The 21,927-nt window shown below is 40.4% G+C and overlaps 1 protein-coding gene across 3 annotated transcripts; it reads left to right on the forward strand.

The window, feature by feature from the left end:
• The first annotated feature begins 6,116 nt into the window (after window positions 1-6,116).
• CIMIP5 (ciliary microtubule inner protein 5) lies at window positions 6,117-21,793 on the forward strand. Of its 3 annotated transcripts, none has more exons than XM_085218021.1 (4): window positions 6,117-6,289; window positions 15,043-15,177; window positions 17,119-17,158; window positions 17,782-21,793. In XM_085218021.1, exons 1-4 carry the CDS (start codon window positions 6,225-6,227, stop codon window positions 17,971-17,973), a joined length of 432 nt encoding a protein of 143 aa, XP_085074147.1. In that variant the 5' UTR covers window positions 6,117-6,224; the 3' UTR covers window positions 17,974-21,793. The 3 variants fall into 3 exon arrangements, with proteins under 3 accessions (XP_085074147.1, XP_085074148.1, XP_010706215.1); XM_085218022.1 differs by having other exon boundaries at window positions 6,119-6,277; XM_010707913.3 differs by lacking the exon at window positions 6,117-6,289 and having other exon boundaries at window positions 14,184-15,177.
• Window positions 21,794-21,927: the final 134 nt, after the last annotated feature.

Genomic DNA, 21,927 nt, shown 5'->3' on the forward strand with positions numbered 1-21,927 from the left:
AGTATGTCCCTTAATGGCTTCTCGTAACGACAGATCTCGCAATAATTTAGGATCCAATTTCACCAGCAGTGACCACAGTCTCAGGGCTGGTGATTTACTTAATGTGTTACATTATGCTAAAGCCCATTTGCAATAAGTAGGTCATGCTTCTCCCCACACCAACTCTCCAAAAGGGGCTGCCTTAAGGAGACACCTAAAACAACACGGGGAAGGGAGATGCTGAAATAACTTGAAATCCAAAAAATCCAAAAATTCATATGGCTATGAGATGACATCTCTCCATGCTTTTCAGAGGCCACCAGGCTGAATTTGCTAACACCCAAATCACTCGACATCCAGCTGTTGATCTGCACAGGACATTTTAAAATACAGCTGGAATAGTTTTACTGAAGCTATATCTTGCACTCATCCTTGGTAGGAAAAAGAATAATTTAAATGTTATTAGGAAAAACTCATTACAATTTAGCTGTGGGCTGCCAATCAGGCATAGAGGTGTTATTCTTTCTTCTTCACATACTACTAAATCCACCTGAGGAAATTCTTCCAAAACTGATTAAAAAAAACATGATTTTTTTTCAGTAGAGTTAAGAAAGTGGGTTTTTTTGCTCAGTTTCCCCTGTAAAATAACTGCTTTTTCTCTGGCCTTCCAGTGCATTTATTCATACAATCATCATATAACACATAAAGCTTTTTTTCTCCAGATCTACAGAAAAAAAAAAAGAAGTCACATCAAATTGTTGACTCCAGGATCTGTTAGGTGGGCAATGCTCACCCATTCCCCTGGTGTGGTCTCATTTCCCTGTTCCTCTGCAGAGCCATGTGGGACTATGAAAGGGATGAGAGAAGGAGATGGAAGAAGAGGAAGAGGAGGGGAAGGAGAAGGAGGACTCAAATAAGTTATTTCCAAAGGCTGCCAACAAACCTGCTCTGGCTCTGGTTGGAGACAAAGGTCTCCAAAGAGCTGCTGTTTTTCCCTGCACACAGCTCCCCGAAGAGCACACACTGCTGGCCACCAGCAAGACCATTATCACCTTCTCATTCACCTTAATTTTGATAATTTTCCTGAATTTTGCAACCCACTTTCCTCATTTCTATCTGTGTAAGTAAGGTTTTTAAAGAAAAGATGAAGTAAAACATTTGTATGCAAGACTATTTCTATTTAATGTGTTTGCTCCATCTCCTTCAGTACAGATTTATTATAAACCTTTTTTTTTTTCTATATATTACACCTAGATTTTTGCACTGGTAAGCAGGTTGGTTCCAACAGAGCTATATGTGACATGAGACATCAATTCAGTGAGAAAAAAACTGTAACATCTGATGCTGTTTGCAAGAGTTGGTTAAGGAGATCGACAAGGGCAGAAGCACTTTGACTTTTTTTGTATGGTTTCTCTGGCAACAAGAGCAAATAACATGGGTAAAATTATAGTCCCATCACGCTCCATGTGCTGACAGTACATAATATATAATTGCAGGCTTCCCACCCGAAAGCTTACTTAGTATAATCCTATACAATCCTTTCTCTCACACTGTTTCAGGTGTTCCATCAGTTCTGCAGCTTGCAAAGCCCTGGAAATTTGAAGAAAACAAACCCCCTTGAATTGGCTTTACTATTGCCTGGCTTTGTGAGCACCATGACAGGACTAATTTAGCTTGTCTAGCAGCAATAATCCTAGATTATTCAAAACTAAGGAAAAGTGGGTGTGTACACCATGTTGACTTTCTAGAGTGCGAGAAATATGAGAGATTTCATCTCATGGTTTGCCAGAACCCCCATCCCACCAGGATGCAGTGCTTCTGCACTTCTCACTGGGTGGCACCAAGTCTGGGCCACAAGCGCTCGCCTCAGAAAGCATCTGGTGACCCAGCTCAGAAAGGACAAAATAAACACTCTGTTCCCACCCCAAAAGTGAATTTCATATGTAATGCTGTCACCCCTTGGTATTCTGGAAGAAAGGAATGGAAAATTGGCAGAAGTAGCTTCATAGCTACTGCCAAAGGGGAGGTGGAGGTCCTGGCTCGGCCTGCTCTCCCGTAGCTGTTGCCCACCACAGCCCTGCTTCACTTCAGCCTCATGTAGGATCTGGCCATGGGATAATGGGTTCCTTGAGGACAGCAGCTTTGGAACCCAAAATCATCCTGGCACCTAAACCTGCAAATAAGTGACTGTCTAACTCAGCAGCCTAATTTTGTCAACTTTTTACACATCACACATCAAACAAGTCAAACTAATGAAACTTGAGGCTACAGAAGTCAACTGCAAACCCTCATTTCTTATGGCATGGCATCAAGAATTGAAGCCCAGATACCTACCTCTATTTAGGATATCTGTTGAAGCAAAGAGTAAGTAATAGTAAAATAAAGATAAACTCATCCTAAGTGGAATAGTGTTGAAAATAAAATAAGGGCACCCTGGAAGTGTGCATGCCTCTGTGGAATAGGAGACTTTGAGAGGAAGGCCAATTAACAGCTTTGGCTACCACAAAATTCTTGTAGAAACAGGGATTTTTTTTCTCTCAGTGCCAAAGGGTGGTCAATTAATTAATTACTTACCACGAGCCTGAAACTGCAACAAGCATCCGTGTGTGTTTCTGTGTAGGGTCCTGGTGTGAGGTGAGCACAGGGCTTCTCTGAAAGACATCTCCAGGCCAGCAGAGACGGGACATGGTTGGGTTAATGCATTGGCTAAAGCACAGGCGGGGCTTTGCTATGATGGGACCAGCTCTGCTAGTCTGTAAAACGTCTTGCTGGTTCTGCATGCCTATGACATTCCTGCCCATTCCTGAGATGATGTCTTGCATGAGTTAAATACATGGCAGTCCAAGGAAAAATTACCTAAAGAAAAAAAAAATAGTTGACCTCCACCTTGCCTTACCTGCTCTGCAGGACTGGAGGCAGTGTTAGTGATGGAACAACTGTTTTTATTTCCTGTCCTTGGTGCCCAGCCTCATCTCCTCCTTTTCAAAAGGTCATGTCCAAATTTCCTGGGCATCTGCTGTCAGTGTGGGAACACTTGATGCACACTTCATGTCTGTGTTCATTGACCCAAGCCACTGACAAGAGTACTTTATTTTGTACTTACTCTTTCACACTGCTTTTTGTTCTCGTCAGAGTACTTACTTACAAACCAGTTCCTCAAATAAATCTTTATGAGATAATTGTCTCAAGTGCAATGTCCAGAACTTGGAATTTAATAAAGCAGCTTTTTTCTTCATCTAGAGATTGTGTAGCCTCCAAAGAAGCAATCACATTTATTGGTTTAATCCATACCATGAATCCAATCTCCTTTTTACTTTAATCAGAGAGCACTTCTGATGTCTTTGGGATGTTCTACATTTGTTTTTTCTCTCTTGTTCTGTTTGTTTTCTAGTGACAGAAATTGGAATTATAAGCATTAGCAGGATTGCTCCATTGATTCTTAGGATCAATACTAGATTGCTTTTCTCTACTCATAGCAGACAGCTCAATTCTCCTATGACTTCAGAAATATTAATCAGAGTTACAGTCATTTTATAGCTTCTTATTCTAACATTATCATGAATGGCTTTAGTAAACATAATACTTTTTCATATATCTCCTCTATTGCTGGTTTTTCCAGTTGAAGAGAAACAGAGATGGTTGAGAGTGACCTTCTGGGGAAAGTTACAGCCATAATTCAAACTAGCAGAGGCTTAACATGGTCTGCAAGTTGTGACAGACTTAAAACAGCAAATAATTTTTATACTACTAAGCTATGGATTTCTTTGTACTGTAAACAACTCCTCACTAAGCCTGAGGTTTTCTGAATCTTTTGTGATCTAACATGCTGAAGACTGACAGCTCTGGTTATGGTAGCTCCTAGTCTGGAGCTGCTGTTGGCAATGCCTCCACCACAGGGCACATTGTCACTGAGCCAATGGTTTCTATAACAGCAAGTGCTATATAAAAACCTGACTTTTTCCTCATCCAGGTAATATTTACATGATCTAAGGAAGTTAGGGGGGAGAAGAGGCACAAACTTGGATCTGTGCATTTTGCAGATGTGCACTATGCAAGCATAGCACTAAAGAATCTGTGAGAATCTGCTATCCCTGGATTTCAAGACTCATTTTTCAATGATTGTAGCTAATTTTTTAAATTTATATATAATTTTTTTATTATTATTATTTTATTTTAATAAGGGAAGGTGATACCACTCCACAGAATCACAGGACCACAGGGATTGGAAGAGACCTCAAGAGATTATTGAGTACAACTCCCCTGCTAAAGCAGCTACCCTACAATAGATTGCAAAGGTAGGCATCCAGACCGGTCTTGAACATCTCCATAGAAGGAGGCTCCACAACCTCTCTGGGCAGCCTGCTCCAGTGCTCCATCACCTTTACCACAAATAAGTTCTTCTGCATGTTTGTATGGAACTTCTTACGTACCAGTTTTAGGCCATCACTCCTTGTTCACCACTGAGAAGAGCCTCGTCCCATTCATTTGACTCCCGCTTTCCTTTAAGTATTTATAAACACTGATCTGTCAATCTTCTTTTTCCCAGGTTGAACAAATCCAGGTTACTCAGCCTTTCCTCATACAGGAGATGCTCCAGGCCCTTCATCATCTTTGTGGTCCTTCGCTGGACTCGTTCTAGGAGATCCCTGTCCTTTTTGCACTGGGGAGCCCAGAACTGGACACAGTATTCTAAATGTGGCCTCATCAGGGCAGAGCAGAGGGGGAGAATCACCTCCCTCAATGTGCTTATTACACTCTTTTTAATGCACGTCAGGCCATCCTGGCCACAAGAGATTTCCTCCTGGAAGGCTGGGTAGAGATACCCAGCAGCTCTGTATTAAAATCATCCTTGCTCTTCAGCTTCCTGTGCTGATAGGAATCATTACTGTTGCTCACACCCACAAGAACAGCTTTCCCATGGGTGCCACACATAATATCCCCCACATTAATCAGCTGCAATGCTACCCCAACACCTCCACTTGCATTACACCACACTGCACAGCTCCCATAGGCTCTGTAGCCCTCTTTCAGTGCCACATATTCTACCTCACAGGCTTCCCATCTCTTCAGCACCAGTTAGCAAACAATCTCAGTCTGTGCAGAAATGGATCATGTCCCGCAGAACTGCCTGAAGAGTGACCCTCCATTGCTGAGCTCATCAGAGTGAGCAGTGTTATTCTGTATCTGATGGCCCCTGATTACTACAGACACAGACCTCTGCTACACATGCTCTCCAAAATGAATTCATGGGTGATCACCAATCTGAAAATCTTCACAAATAATGTTCTACAAGGTACATGTCATCTGATTCATTTCAGGATCGTTGATGTCAGATTTGCTACTTCAATGACATTTTAAAATTCCAACCACGTAATGCCATGTTGCTAAACATCCAAATCATGGGGACATCATCACACACCTAACACTCCCTGCCTTCTGATCATCATCTCCATGCCAAAACCAGTGAGGGCCTCACCAGATATAAGCATCTTCCAAAACAGTGACTCTGTCCCATACTGACCCTGACCACACTCCTTTGGCCAAGTGCAATGAGGAATGAGCTGAAAGACCAAAGCATATGGGTGAAATCTGTAAGGAATTATTACATTTAGGATGATAAAGCCTGGCTATTTGCACATTAAAAATTTAAAACAAAGCACTGCTTGTAGCACATCACTTATTTCAACAGCTTTTTTCAAGTATTTGTCAATGGAAGTTTAACTTAAATAAGAGCTATTTTTTCAACCAAAAGATGAGAAAACTATTATGAACTGACAAGCTAGAGTTTTCAAAACACACATGCATTAAGCAAATGGATTTTTATATTGTTTTTAATGGAAGAACTCATATTCTACTGAGTGCTTACATGAATCTCCCTTAGAACTGTCATGCACTATCTACTACGATCAGTAAGTCAAAAAATACCCTCTTCTTACTGTGAGTGGCTGTGATTTACTAACAGCTTTCAAAAATAAAATGCTTCACCATTTAAATACTGAGGGTAACTTTGTCTTCTATTTACTGCATTAATCGTTTTGTTATTAAACCAGTTAGTGTACCCGTTTAGCAAATTCCTCAGAACATACATTTCTATGGCACAGACATTTATTTGAACTCTAAACAGAAGCTGAGGGTTGCCATGGTGTGATCTTTTGCTCAAAGTCTGTTTACTTCTGTGAGCTAACAACAAAACCAAAAGTGGAGTCCATAAAATAAAGTATAAAACCAAGCTGCCGCTACTCACCATGGCGTTGAGAAGTCCTTATTCAAAGGAAATGAATAATTACCATAAACAAAGGTATGTAGAAAAGTGAGTAGAACTCTTATTTATTTTTTTTTACGATAAAATGGTATTTGAATATGTCTCCTGTAAGAAATGCTTTAGAAAGAAGAAAGACTTTGGAAAATGTGATTGTTATTTTCTAGTATTCTTGCAAAATTAAGTCTGCGCAAGTTAGGATATGCAGCCTCGGTGAACATGCACACTTTGTCACATTAAGGAGACCCCGAAGGATCAGCAAGAGCAAAAAACAAAGAGATAGAGCACAGCTTTGGCAGTGTGCACCAGTCTCCACTCTATAACCTGGATCAGGATGCATGGCTGTACTGAGCTTATGATTGGCAGCTCAGCTCTCCTGAGCCTGAATGTGCGATCACAGCACAGGAAAGCTGCTACCCATAGTGGTCCCAGGAAGGCCCCAGAACTGAACAACTGGGAGAAATGCTTGCAGTGATGTCCCTAAATTGGCCTTTGGCAAGTGCATGGTGCCATTTTAACCACAGAGCTAGAGCAGATTATTTCTAGAACTGATTCTCATTAACTAGCAAAACTCAGCTCACATGAGCTGCTCTCCTACTGCAAGTGCAATAAACGCTTCTGCTTCTCATTTAATGCTAATGGTAGAGATGATATTTTTACAAATAGACTTATAGGAAGGCAGTCCAAAAACATCCATCCTCCAATTGACAGATTCAAGAATATAAACAAAACTCTTACGAAAGAAGAATGGCTGAGATTAGGAATATAAACCATAACAAAGAGGAGAGAAAAAAAAAAAAACACCAAAATGACACACTTTCCTCCAACATAAGACTGGAAGTTTAAATTATTCCTTCTACAAAGTGCCATCCAGCTACTCCCTTTATTCGTGACTAATTTCCTCCTTACTAGACAAATCAATGACAGAAAAAAAAACATGCAGTACAATATAATTTGAGCTGGTTTTACTTTGCTCTCTGTCTTAGCTCTTCAGATCCAAGAACCATTTTGGAAACTCTGCTTCTCATTCATCCGAGATTCACTGATCTCATTATATCTCAGATGAAATATTTCCCATTGAGCAGGTCAGCAGTCTTTGACAAATCACTGTTTTGCTGAAAAGTTTCTTAGAATGTCTGCTTGGAAAAGGTTGTGAGATGCACTTAGGTCAGTGCTGTGATCAAAGCTGGATTTTTAGAGAGGCACATAATCCTCATACTGCACATGTGGAGATTACATTGAAAACTCACACAAAAAGTACGATAAGGCCTTGCCCTTTTCCCATTAACTGGTCAATTGTAAGAAAGGAGGATTTTATTCTAATTCTACAACTTCATTTTCAGTTGTCTAGCTGTCCGCTTCTGCTTTGCAAGTGTTCAGATTTTCAGTATTCAAAAGACCAGTTCATTCATTCATACTATTGCAGTAATCCAAGGATAAGGTTTCTTAAAAACAGAGACCTGTCTTGAAAACCATATTTACAGCCAGGCTTGCATTCTTTTCAATAAAACCATAAGATGGTCTTCAGTGAAGCATCTGTTGCAATAAAAGTCCCATCTCAAAGCTGTTCCATTTCTGTTTGGCTGCTCTGGCCATAAGGTCTTGAACACAGCTGTGTTCTTTCATTTTTTCCATACTGTTTGGGTATTGGCATATGAACTGTTGCACAACTGAGCTAAAAATACAAAGCTTCAAACACATCCAGGAAGATTTCACATTGTTTTGGCTGTCCATTTCTTTAGGGAACAAAAGTTTCAGCTCCACAGAAAAGAAAAAAAAAAAAAAAGCTCACTGCAACCCTAGAAGGAGTGAGTCTGAACTGAAGAACAAAACAGCACAGGTGATCCAAGACAAACACGGCTCAGTTGACTGCGCTTTGCCCATTTGCTCTGCTACTTGTCATCCCAGGTCTTCTGAACCTTCTATCTTACTGTGCTTGAGCAACAAGATGGGGTCAGATCATGTGGACAGGGACAGAAAATTGCATGAGTTAGGTAAAGCTCAGACAGACCCATGCAACACAGGCAGTGAAATTGGTCATCAGATCTTGTTCAGTCTGGTGCAGAGAACACTTCAGGGAGACCCAAGAGCAGTCTTCCAGTACCTGCAAGTAGGTTACTGAAAGGACAAAGCCAGGCTGCTTACTGCAGTGCACAGTAGGAGGATGACAGACAACAGGCACAAGCTGAAAACAAAATGTTTCTGACTACATATAAAGCAAAATTTCATCTTCATGAGAACAGTTAAGCAGTGAAGCACGTTACCCAGTGTGGCTGTGCAGTCTCCATCCTTGGATGTTTTCAAGACCAACTGCAAAAAGCCCTGCGCTGATTTCATCTCATAGCTGACTCTATTCTGAGCAGTATGTTGGGATAGACACATCCCTAGGTCACCTGAGTCCTTCTGTGGTCTCAGGGAATGCATGACCATGTCCTGGGGAATTGAAGAAAAAGCTATAGACAGAAAAACCTACATCCAGTTATGAAAATATCCTGCCTCTAGGAAGAACCTCTTTCTAAAGCCTAACAGTCAGTGTTGGCCAAACATAAGCCTGAAGTGTGGTTTAACACTAGCTCCTACTTGTACGAAGGAAACCTACATTAACAGAAACCTGCAGAGAAGATGGTAAAAGCTTTATCAAAAAACAGATAAAGAATATGATTGGCTTCCCAATTTGGCTTCCCAATTGGCTTCCCAATTTTAGACTCTCACACCTTTAAAGTACTAAAGGGAAGGGGCTCATTTGTCAGTCAGCAGAACTTTACAGAATCACAGAATGGCCCTAGTTGGAAGGGATCTCAAGGATCTTGAATCTCCAACGCACAGGCAGGGCCACCAACATCCCCATTTAAACTTGCAAATGTTAAGAAAACGACCCCTTCATTTAATATCTAGAGAAAAAATTTAAACAACTTTTAGGCACCCAGATTCAAAACCCACCTAACTTGAAGAGAATTTGTCTATTTTGCATAGAAATTTTGCAATGTCACATCAAAACAGAAAGTTAATGTACCTTTCTGAATATGGTGAGCAGGTATAAATGTATTATGTAGTGTCTTAAAGTACAGACCAGTAAATACACCCTTAGCTACTGAAGGATATAGATAAGGGCCAGAGAACAATCCCCAGAAAAAGATCTGAAAAGCATCTTGAATATTAAAATTATGTGATACACATCAGAAATATTGCAGTTCATAATAAAATATCTATGTGAGAACAGCAGTGTGCCAGGCAACAGAGAACATTCAGTCTCTATAGTATATGTGAAGCAGCATTGTTATTAGCTGACCTGCAAGCCAGTATTAACTGTTCATAGAAGGAGAACAGTTAATATTCAGAACGCAGAATCAGAAAAGAGTAAGGCTATGTGAGATTTCCGAGGTCAAGACTGCTGCCTTAGGTACTAAAGCAATATGAAGAGCAGCCTTTTCAGGAGTACTTAATCACTTTATTTATAACGTATATACTATATATATATGAGTATGTATATTTGATGTATATAAATATTAGAACTATTAGTGAACTGTGAAAGAAAAGAGAGGATAAACAGAACAAAGCCAAGTTTTATAACACAACTACAAGAGCTCCCTGCCCTGGCAAGGACATGACATGAACAACTCTAATTGAATTCTAAAGATGACTTTGGCTGTTCAGGCAATTTTGCACTTCTTCACAAGATCTAGCCTCTATCCGAGCATGTGAAATACCAGCTGAGAACATCGATAATTCTCAGCCAGTGAGGAACATTCCTTCCTTTTTCGTTTCTTACTCCCAAAACCGATACTTATAAATGCTCCTAGTCCCATACAATCCTTCAGCATCCCTGCCCAAAATCCCACTACTGTGTCCATGAGGCAGGTTTAAGAAGATGACTCTAACAGTGCCTTCCAGCTTTATAAAACTATCGGCCTAGTTTGCAGAGTACTGGTGAGAATGCACCAAAATATGGATTGCCCATATTGTCAAATTATACTGCTTCCAGTTGCAATTTTAATTACAATTTGCTTTTGATATAACTAAAACTGAAAGGAAAATGTGTGCATATTGTGTGGAATAGCCACAGTTGAGCGTTTTCTCAATTGAACAATATTTTCAAATGAATAACTTTTGTTTCAAGTAACTGCCTATCAGTAGCTAGCATATTTTGTAACACTCAAGGCAGGAGAAAAAAAAAATCCCCAACAGACTTCTTACAGCTTCGATTTCATTTTGAAGTGTCAGACTCTGTGTCACTGGAAGCAGACATTCCCTCTGCAGCACTTGTAAGCTGCAGTACAACAGACACTCTACTTTCAAGGCTCACTCAGCTGAAATCCCATTAAGACAAGAAAGAAGTTTGTACTTTAGTATCAAAGCTAAGGTAAAATTTAACAACAAATGAGGCCTTTAACCAAGTGGCTATGTAGCCTTCACTTAAAAAGGGTTTTACTCCAAGCCTGTTGTTTGCAGGACTTTTCATTTTGTCTGCACAGAGCAATGCAGTCATTTGTTGTTGAGAGGCCAAGCTGTGCATTGCTAGTAGGGTCTCCCACCTCCAGGTTTCCCAGAGCCCTTGCTGGTTAATGCCCATTCCTTCTCTGTCAGGTGCCCAGTATCCTGACACCAAACAACTAGCATCCTACTCTGCCAAATTCACCATGACCCAATTTCCACGTGGCAGTTTTGTCTGACCACAATGATCTTGATCCGTTTGCTGACAACAATGAAGATGGCACTATTCAGAGTGTGGCAGCACTGCCCATGCAGAAAGATGGCCATGGGGGTTTCCATCCCGTTGGTGAGGTGTCAGTCTTTCAGTCTTTCCAAATGGTGAAGCACTCTCCTCTGGCCGATGAGCTTGCTTCTGCCTCATTCAGATGTGACATTCATGCTGTTGCTCTGCTTCTACATTTATGTTTCTTAGAATTCTGCAGATATCTCCCATCAAATACAAACTGTATTAAATGAAAAACACTTTGCTGTCCATTAAATCACGATCCGATCTTCACAGATAACGCAATATGGCTGTGATGTTTCTTCTCTTTCAGGCGAATTTGCCGAAAGACAGGCAAGCATACCAAGTAATTTCTCTGAAATTCAGTAACAGATTCAGAAATAGGAAAATCCAGAAATCCTTCCAGCTCCCTTTTACATGGCCTGAACTATTCAAAACATGGTGAGCAGTTGGCAACGTTGTCCTTCAAATTTAGAAACACGGCTTTCAGAGGAAAATTCACTATAAAAAACAAAACCATTTTTTGGAAAACCCCCCTCAGAAATTGCATCTGGGTCAGGAAATCAAATACCGGCATATATAATTTGATTTTCTTTACTGTTTAATTTAAATGCTCAACTGTGAAAAATGTAGGTTTTAAAAATAAGGTGCTGCATGGTAAAGTCAGACAAATCTTGTATAACTTATACTGCAATACCCTCTTGTGGCCATATACAAATAGTTTATCTAAATACCTGAAGCTTTCTTCTCCCTAAAAAAAACCTATTTTTTTCCCTTTTGGAAAGAACTAGCTCACATATTTGTTACAGACAAATCTGTATCGTCATCACTTGTCTGACAGCAACAAAGGAAGAATCTCAGTTATGTTCTTCTTCTGTATAATGGGTCCTGACACTGCTTATCAGAGAAACTAATACCAAAATTAACCCTTAAGCAAAGGCACCATCTCCTACAGCGACACTCATAACAACATTTCCAATTCTTATGTCCCCAAGCAGAGAAAATAAAGATGCTATATTAATTTTCATGGAAACATACAACATGAAGCCATAACTAACATTAATCTACTCTACTGCAGGATGGAGAGAAGCATGCAGTGAATTAGTTGTGTTAACCCAAATGAGTTCCACTCTTCCACTCTTAAAATCCCAATGTTGTTAGGGAAAAAAACAAAACAAAACAAAATCTAAACCAGCAGATGATAATATTAGGGGAAAGAGTTCAATACCTGGAGAACTATTGAGCTGTTAGTATATTCAGTGGCCTGAATGGGCTATAGTTTGTCCACTAAGGAATCCAGAGCAGTCCCCAGAAATGTCAGCCTTACACTAACCTTGATGTGCTTTAATGGTGCATAACCACTCCCTTAATGGATGAAAACATGGGATAGTTTTTAAAGTATTTGCTCTTAGTAGTCTGTTTTTGCAACAGCACCTATGTTTTATAGTCACATAAAAGTCACAACCACCACAAAACTTATTTAAACAGCCATTATCCCATTCCCATCTGCAATTTCCAGAGAAACAACTGGCACAGGATGAAACGTCCAGCCACTGTATGTAGACTTACAGATTATATTCGTGTAATGGCAGAAATGCTAACTGGTAAAGACTCCCTTCTTTTCTGAGGTTGCAAAGTCTTGGATCTAAATATCTGACTTTAACTCACTAGCTCACTTTCAGGAAGACATTCCTGCTCTCCAACTGCATCAAAACCAAGTCATTTATATCTCCTGCATCTTTGCAGACAACATTCAATAGAATAGACTCTATGCACTGGCCAGCAATGTTCCCATGCAATTTATTCAGTTACTACAAGTCATTTGGAAACTGTGTACTCAGCTGATAATCATTTTTAGCTTATTTTCATATGAAATTTGCATAAAGTGACTTAGAAGGGGGGTGGAGGAGTGTATAAGATAGAAGGGGACAGATTCTTTAACAGGGTCTGTTGTGACAGGACAAGGAGAATGGCTTCAAACTAAAGGAGAGGAGATTTAGACTGGAAATAAGGAAGATATTTTTTACAAAAAGGATGGTGAGGCACTGGCACAGGTTGCCCAGAGAAGTGGTGGATGCCCTGTCCATGGAGACACCCAAGGTCAGGCTGGATGAGGCTCTGAGCACCCGATGGAGCTGTGTCTGTGTCGGTACATTGCAGGGGAGTTGGATTGGATGGCCTTTAAGGGTCCCTTCCAACTCAAATGATTATATGATTCTATGAAAGATTACAATAAAAATAACAGAAGAACTTTGTAAACGTTCATTAAAAAGCATTCCATTCACAGGTATAGCCTTACCATTAGGATCTTTTTCCTGACCTGATCAGAGGTCAGGAAATTCCCACATTGCATTAGGTCTTCCAAGCACGCCCCATGTTCCTTTCACAGCAGTTAGAAGCCACTAAAATCCCACTCTTCAACTATCTATCTGCATACAATCCAGAAGAGAACTTTGGAATGAATAAGAAGATTCTAGAACAGGAACAGAGTCAACTATGAGGCCTGGTTGGCAAACAGCTCATTTCTTCAGTTATAGGGCTGTGTGTATATGTGACATTTTTTGTTCTTCTTGGCTGAAAGAGACGGAAAAAAGTTTAGGTTTCAATTCCCTCAGAAAAGACAACAACACAGACAAAAAGCCCACTAAAATGTCATTCAAATCCGAAGCAAACATTTTGTTTTGACATCGATTTTTAAACTCTTCTTAATTTATGTTATTGCAATTTTCGAAGTTGTAGTAATTTTTCCAAATACAGAAATATATTTTATTCAAAAATGTCTACATGAAATGTTTGGATTGTTGCACAGTTACAACTACTTTAAAATAAATTACTTCTTTGCCAAATTCGGCACGTATTTCCCAATAGCCCCAAGTAAGCACATTTCCAAAAAATAAAAATAAAAAAGAAAACAAAATCCCTAAAAAAACAGATTAGCATTTACTAGAAAGATGAGGCACGAGGCTAGAATTCATCTGGAGCTGCTTCCCATGACTCAGAAACAAGTCAGTTGAGAATTTAAGAGAAAATTTATACTTAAAATGCCTCGTTTTCCTGCAAGGTCACCAACACTTGAGGAAGTGACTTAATACCACACAGGCCAGCAGGCTGACTGTAAGGCTGACAAACTGACATTTCGGACACTGCTTAGAAAATTCTCACTTTTTATGCTAATAGTTCCTGAAAGTTAATTAAAAAGTACTTCCCATAGTTGCTTACTACTTTCTGAAGAAATCTCTGAGTACTTTAAAAGGACTTATTATGATCTCTGGATGGTCTTTTTTAAATCTGAAAATAAGGAGATTTAAAAACATATTAAAATTTTTTTTAAAATAAATTTTTTAAAAAATTGCATTGAAATATCTTCTTTCAAACAAAAGAGCTCTGCCCCAAACAGAGTCCAAGGCCTCAGCAGCTGCCTGCACTGGGTTTCTGCACACTTTCTGATGAATATTCACAAGCCTGCCTGGTTTCCAATGGAGACAGTAAACACATCAGGGATAGCAGAAACTTTCTGGAGGTTTTGCTTGTGCCACAGAGCTCCAACAAAACTCCTGACAAAATCAGCAGCAGTCCCAACGCATGCTATGCATTAAACCAGGCTTTGCTGTTCCACAGATTTTGAACATAAGGTGGTCTCAGCTGCAAGCAGCACTCATCATCTTCCTAAGCTTGCTGCTTACAGCTGGAGGCTGATGTAACAAGTGTTTCTTACAAAATTGTTGTTACCACAGAAACCTGTTCAGCCTTTGTGCAATGAAGCAACATGAAGCAGTAGGAAATGATCATTAAATAACATGGAAGCAACACAGTGCTGAGCACTGCCTGTCAGTGCTGGTGTGCACACTCATTTTCTTAAAGCAGTCCAAATCTGCAGCTGAAAGAAAGTGTTGGGAGAGGAGGAGCTCTCAAAGCACGAACAATAGCAGGTTTAACCTTCCTAAAGTTTCAGTATATCTGTAATGAGTGTCAAAATGGACATGCTGGAAAAGGGTTCTGGATTCGGGAGGAACACCTTGACTGGTTCTTGGCATCCAGCAAGCACAGCTCTGGGGCAACCAGCCTCAGCTCCACCTCTGTCTCGTGGCAGCATCCGGCTTGGAAGAGCACACCTGGCTGCTAGGTCCAGAGCAGAGGAGCAGACAGCACTGCAGCAGGACCAGGTACAGCAGGATAAGGTCTGGAGGGAGTCTGTGGAGGCTGAACGAAGAGGAAGGAAAATCTGGTAAGTCATTTGTTCCAATTCTGTCAAATAGCTGTTGGAGAGGGTCCAGAGGAGAGCCACAAAGATGATCAAGGGGCTGGAGCACCTCCCCTACGAAGACAGGCTGAGGGAGCTGGGCTTCTTCAGCCTGGAGAAAAGAAGGCTGTGGGGTGACCTCATTGCAACCTTTCAGTACCTAAAGGGAGCCTACAAACAGGAGGGAAATCAACTCTTTGAAAGGGTAGATAACTGCAGGACAAGGGGAAATGGTTTTAAGTTGAGGGAGGGAAGATTTAGGCTGGATGTCAGGAGGAAGTTCTTTACAGAGAGAGTGGTGAGGTGCTGGAACAGGCTGCCCAGAGAGGCTGTGGATGCTCCATTCCTAGATGTTCAAGGCCAGACTGGATGGGGCCCTGGGCATCCTGGTCTAGTATTAAATGTGGAGGTTGGTGGCATGTGGCAGGGGGGTTGGAGATTCATGATCCTCGAGATCCCTTCCAACAAGCCATTCTGTGATTCTGTGATAATTCACCCATCCTCTGCTCATCTTGGCAGTATTACTGATGCACCCTAACATCCTAGGGCTTCATCCGAAGACTACACTATCAAGCAAAGTTTTCTTCTGCAGGGTCCTTGGATCAGAACCTACCATTCTAATGCTATATTAACTCTGTTCTTCTTTACTGGGCAAAATATATGCCAATAACTCCTGGCACACTGAGGAAGCTGAAAAAGAGATGTAAAGAAATGCATGTTTTATGTGTTTTAACTTTATAGGGATCTCCACAATGATAATATAAATGTGCCAACCTTTATAATTTATTGCAGACACACTGATATTATCACCGCTTCTCATATTCTTGGAAATGGAAGTTGAACAGAGTGTTCTGCCAAAACATGATTCTGGAGTCCCAATCTGTAAATCTCCTGAACATACCCCACAAGCCACATGAAAACAGGAAAATCCCATTATTTCAGTGCTTCAGCAGAAAGAACAGCATGCATACACGTATTCACCAGTTACCTGAAAGAGCCAGAAATTAAGATCCTCTCTGTCTCTGCCACATAACTTGTGAAGTGCTTCAGTTCGTACTTCAGTATACAACACAGACATGCTTCTTAGAAGGATATTTTTGGTAAAAGTAAAAACAGTTCCAGTTCTGCCTATGCACTAGCCAAGCAGACAAAAGGAGAAGGCAGAGAATGAAGCACACCACTTTCAGGATGATTTTAGGAAGGGAAAAGAAACCATCTGAAAACTCCTGTCCTCCTCAGTCCTCAGGAGGAAACAGAGATAATAGTTTGGGTTTCTCCAATGCCTGCTTTGTTGTCTGGCTCTTACTGCCCAAGGGAAGGGCTGAAGCCTGGACTCTGACTCACACAAAGCCTGGGCTGTGGTTGCAATGCTGCTCTCCCTCAGTTGTACACTCAGACCTTTTTCCAGTGGGCCCAGATCCTCCATGCCCATTCTGTAGCAAAGGCAACAGGAGGGATGCTACATCTGTATGTGTCTATTAGGGTTCACAGTCGTGGATGTCAGTGCAAACCCATGTTCATGTGTATTTAGGGTAACACATCACTCAGCTAATGCATGCCCTGCTGTCCATCCTTGGCTACAGAGACAGAACTCTTGCATGAGGGCAGGACAGATATGTGGACAGATGTCTAAAGCCAGCATAGCTGCCTATGTCAGGCTACATAGGCTAAAGCCTGCAGAACTGTCCTTTGGCTCCTCATCCCCATCACAAAAACAATGATGGGGAAAGCTTGCTATGAATTTGTGATCTGACCTGAAGTGGGTACAGGTAAATGGCAGAGACCCAAACATTTCTCAGTAATGAGCACCTTAAAGGGAAAGCCAAACCTGGCATACTCATACAGTGCTCAACATAGCAAGATGAATAAAATAGGGAGCAACAAAGACAAAAGATTTTAAACTGCAATTTTTACTTCTATTCGAAGGTACCAGAACTGGAGTTTCCTAAAGGACTATGACCAAATGGTAAGTTTCAAACAAATACTTAACTGTAATCCAGGCTCTTTTCAGCTTGCATCACTTTGAAAGACACTAACATTTTAAACAGAACATATTTAGGCATAACTGGCAAATGTTTTAAGACTTAAATCTTTAGGAAAACAAAAGAGAGCTGAGGTGCCATTCATCTTCCGTAAAGAAACAGACTTTGGGCATATCTTTAATCTGCTTCAGTGTTAATAACTTCATGCAGAGAAAAGTGCTAGAAGAACCAGGTTAGGGAAAGAAAAAAAAAAAAAAAGAAAAAAAAAAGTGTAAGATAATGTCACTACTAAAAGCAAAATGAAAAACCTCCCATATCACGACCATTCCAGAGCTGGCTAAATTCTTTCTCTCCTGACATTTTAAGCAACATATTTAAAAATGATTCATTTCCCTGTGCTATCTTATTCCCATGACAAATAATAGGAAAACTTTTTATTGTATTTCTGCAACACTTTCATGTGCATTCGTTAAGTATTACATGCTTACAACTTAATTTTCAAAAAGCAAAAGAGCTGATGTTACTAATAATCTCAGTAACCTGAATTTTCAGAAGCAAATGATGCAACCCCGAAAACTTCAGCATTAACAATCTTTGTTTCATCCAGGGTAACAAAAAGGAACAGAAGCCTCTACCAGACTATATGTCTGTGTTTTCAAACGCAGTTCCCAATTCCACCAACCAGAACATTGGCAGCAGGATGAATACTGAACTTGGCAAGATGCTGATAAACATGGATTACCTCTTCAGCAGGGGAGCACAAAAGAGGAAACTTGAAGATGACCTCCAACTTTCCTAATGCTTCAAGTAAAAATACCAGTAACAAAGCAAGTGAAAGAGATCTAGCTAATAGACTTCTTTCAGATTGAAAATAGCAGGTAACAAATTCCTCATTTTCCATCAGAGATCAATAATGCTGTCCAGCATGGAACTTTTTCAAGAGCAAAGATGTATGCCACCAAGCAATGACTAAGGAGACAATCCTCTTCAGATTTGAGGTAACTGGGTCATATACAGTGAGTCAGGACCACAGATCCCATCCATTTTCCTATGCAAGGCCATTATAACATTGCTACTAACATCAGAAAGAGTAAGTTGAGAGCCAAAGGGCAATTTCTTCCTGAATTTTTACCTCCTGGAAAGAAACAATTAATAGAGATCAGCTCAGATGAGTTGTACCACAAATGACACTGACTGAAAGTCAGTGCAATAAAATGCAGTAGGTTGTTGCATTTCATCTATTTAGCCAAGGATTCACCAGCTTGTCACTTGCATGTTTAAGCTTGTTCCAAGAGTGAAGTTGAAGGCATGTAAGATGTGTTATATGCATTTTCAAGCCTCCCTGCTGAGGGCAGGAAGCCAATTTTTTTTCAGACTGGTTTTCATTTTTATTTCTTTGGACTTGCTGTTTTTCCCCTCTGCTTTCAAATTCCTTTTTTTTTTTTTTTTTTTTTTTAGTTGATAGAAAACCATGACCAGAAAACAGGCTTTTATATTTTGCTCTGAAACTTGAGCCAGGCGGAGCCAGGTTATATTCTAATTATCACCATTCTTGAATTTAACAGGCTTGTAACTCCTAGAATCTGTGGTTGCCCAGGGAAACCATCATAAGGCTAAATGGACACAGTACTTACAGCCTGTTCACTAATGCATCTAGATGCAAAGCCTGTTTGTGATCTGTTGTTTCGTAGGAAAATGACATTAATCAGCAGAGCATGGGGAATGTACACACAATACCTGCCTCCATAGGCTGTAGTAATACCATGTTCAGCCCTTGCTGGAAACAGCACAGAAGCCATTAGTCTTGGTACAACAGGAACTCAATGGACTGAGGAGAAATCATAGATTCATGGAATCATTAAGGCTGGAAAAGACCACTAAGATCATCTCATGCAACCACCAATCAATCCCCACCATGCCCACTGACCACGTCTCAGTGTCACATCTCCACAGTTCTTGAACACTTCCAGGGTCGGTGACTCCACCACCTCCCTGGGCAGCCTGTGCCAGTGCCTCACCACTCTTTCTGAGAAGAAATGTTTCCTGATATCCAGTCTGAACTTCTCCTGGTGGAATTTAAAGCCATTACCTCTTGTCCTATCAATGGTTACCCAGGAGAAGAGGCCAATGACCCCCACCTCACTACTCAAAGTATGGCCTCACCTGAGCTGAGTAAAGTGGAGTGGTGTTTCCTCATGCTTCACAGCTGAGTCTATTTTTGAGGTTGAACCAGCGGCTGAAGGCAGTTCAAAAGCAGAAGAGGTGGACTGGAACAGTGTGATCACTGTCAACATCCAAGTGATCTCTAGGAAAACAAACAAACAAACAAAAAACCAAACAATTAAAGAATATCCTGCTCACTGAAGCCATAGCAGTGAGAAGTTCACCTCCTGGCTTCCTCAGTAGCTGAGAACCAGAGGATTAAGGCTTTCAGGATGACAACTAGGTATTTAGAGAAGAAATAAGATGGTATCACAAAAGCAGTCCATGCAAGGACTGAAACTTACGCTTTCAAAAAATAAAATAAAATAAAATATCTTGCTGAGCTAAAATGCCTTCTGATTTCTTCTAAGAGAAGAAAGCTGCAGCGGGAACTATTTTTATTTCAAATACATCTAGTGGGAACATAGTAAGCTCCACATTTTCTAACCTGCAGGTGGCACTCACTTCCCACCAAGTAATCCACTGCAAAGGACACCGTTACAGCAACAGTACTGCACAATTCATTTCTAATTTCAAAGGGCATTAAATAGTTCCAGGTTCTCAACTCTGTTTGCTCTGTATGAATCCGGAGAATCCTTCTCCCAGAGAGGCCCTGTAAAATGGATTGCACAGGATGGAGGATGGTCGCAGCACTGCACAACTTCATCCTTCCACTCAGCACTGGCACTGCTTCAGCTGAAGTGTTTCTTCCAGTTTTGGGCAAAACATGGAAGGCCCTGCTCTGAAGACGTGGGCCACTAAGGAGCCTTGAGAAGCAAAGACTGTAAATGGAGTACTGGGAAGTTTGGCCATGAGGAAACATTAAACAGCTCAACCTGAAAAAATAAAAAGAGAATGGGAACAGGATAGCAGTCCTCAGATACACACATAACTCAGGGAGTGAGAAAAGCAGAGTTTGTATTTCATGTGCATGGCAAACAGTATTAAAAATAACAGTCTAAACTTACGGAAGGAAGAATCGTGTTTACTATAACAGAAGGTAGTGGTAAGGCTAATGCTGTACTGAGAGAGATTCCCTAGGGAATCTCTACCTTTGAATGTTAAACACACACAGCCAACAGGAATGACACGGCTTGCCTGTTAGTGTATAAACTGTGTAACTGAAGCATTTTTCATTTGTTATCTGATCAACACTGGAGTTGCCGGAAGCAGAAAACACAGCTTTTCAAAACATATTCAAAAAGAATTTTAAATAATCATATCAGTTAGGTCAGATTGGAATAGACCACACCTCAAAAATCCAGATGAACCACCTCATGTTTTGATGAGCACACATTCCTAGTCTTCTACTGGCTGCCACAGATAATGCTTTTCACTGCATCCAGATGTGCCTTTTTTAATCAGAGCCCCTCTGAAATCCATCCTTACTGCCTAGTCTGTAGTGAAAGTAAGTTAACACCTTGACTTGGTGATAAAGCCGACTGAAATGCTGCTGGAATACTGGAGGACAACAACCTGCATAGCAGCAGCTCCTCTCACCCTCAGAACTTCACTCACATTTCCTGCTGAAATCTAAGCACTTGACATTGTAATGTAATATCTCCAATAAGAAAACAACTGTTCATAGAACAAAAGTTTCCCATACGGACACCTTATTTTGTTCAATTACTACCTGTTCCTTTGAAATTAAAATTCCTTTATGCTGGTGCTGTTAGCCCTCCCCTGGCACCAGCTGGATTGTTCTGAAGTTACTTTGCCTCTCCCTACTGCATACAGCAACCTTCAGAAAACACAGCTGGGAGCAGCTGAGGACCCAACCAAAACTGCCATAGAACCTGTAAGCAGAAAGCAGTAAACAGGTATACTCTAGACGTAATTTTCTTCCCAAGTTTAGCCATCATTTTTCTCTTACCAGAATTGATTTCACCAACAAATCTTTATTTACATAAGCAAAGTCTCTTAGAAAGAATGGATGACAGCAGCACTTAAATCTGTAAATGATCAGTGGAAACTCCATTTATTAAGGAGATTGTACAGATACTAAACTATGCTGTAAGCTTCTTGTGAAGAGTTTTTATGATGTATCACTCGTGCTTCGTGGCTTTATAAGAGTTTTTTTTTTTTTTTCTTTTGCTGCCAGATCTCAAAGAAGAGATTATCTGTGTTTAGAGAATTCGTTCTCTGTATTTCTTTCAGTTAAAGAGCACAAGTGGGTAGGAATTTGAATTGAATTCTGTAGTTAGATAGATGGCTTTTTCTTTTAAGGACTGTTCCCAGTGCCTCCAAGTCTTGCATGTTCTCATTTCAAGCTCTTCTCATAATAAAAATGTGTGAAATTTATCATATTTTATAACAAAACATATGTAAGTTCATATAAACCTGTATTATACTCTTAGAGTAGTCTTTGTATGCTGCTCCCATATGGCATCTTAACTATAAAGCTTTTTGTTCTAGAAGACTGGTGATTCCAACCATGTTTTTTTGAAACTGCATTTAAAACTGCTTCCTGACCTTTACATTATTCTAAACCAGTAGTTACGTGGGTTTTCCTGCAAAGAACATTGCAACATGGTACAAATTACAAGAACAG

This window comes from Meleagris gallopavo, chromosome 2 (genome assembly GCF_905368555.1).
Source record: "Meleagris gallopavo chromosome 2, MGAL_WU_HG_1.1, whole genome shotgun sequence".
NCBI classification, from domain to species: domain Eukaryota; kingdom Metazoa; phylum Chordata; class Aves; order Galliformes; family Phasianidae; genus Meleagris; species Meleagris gallopavo.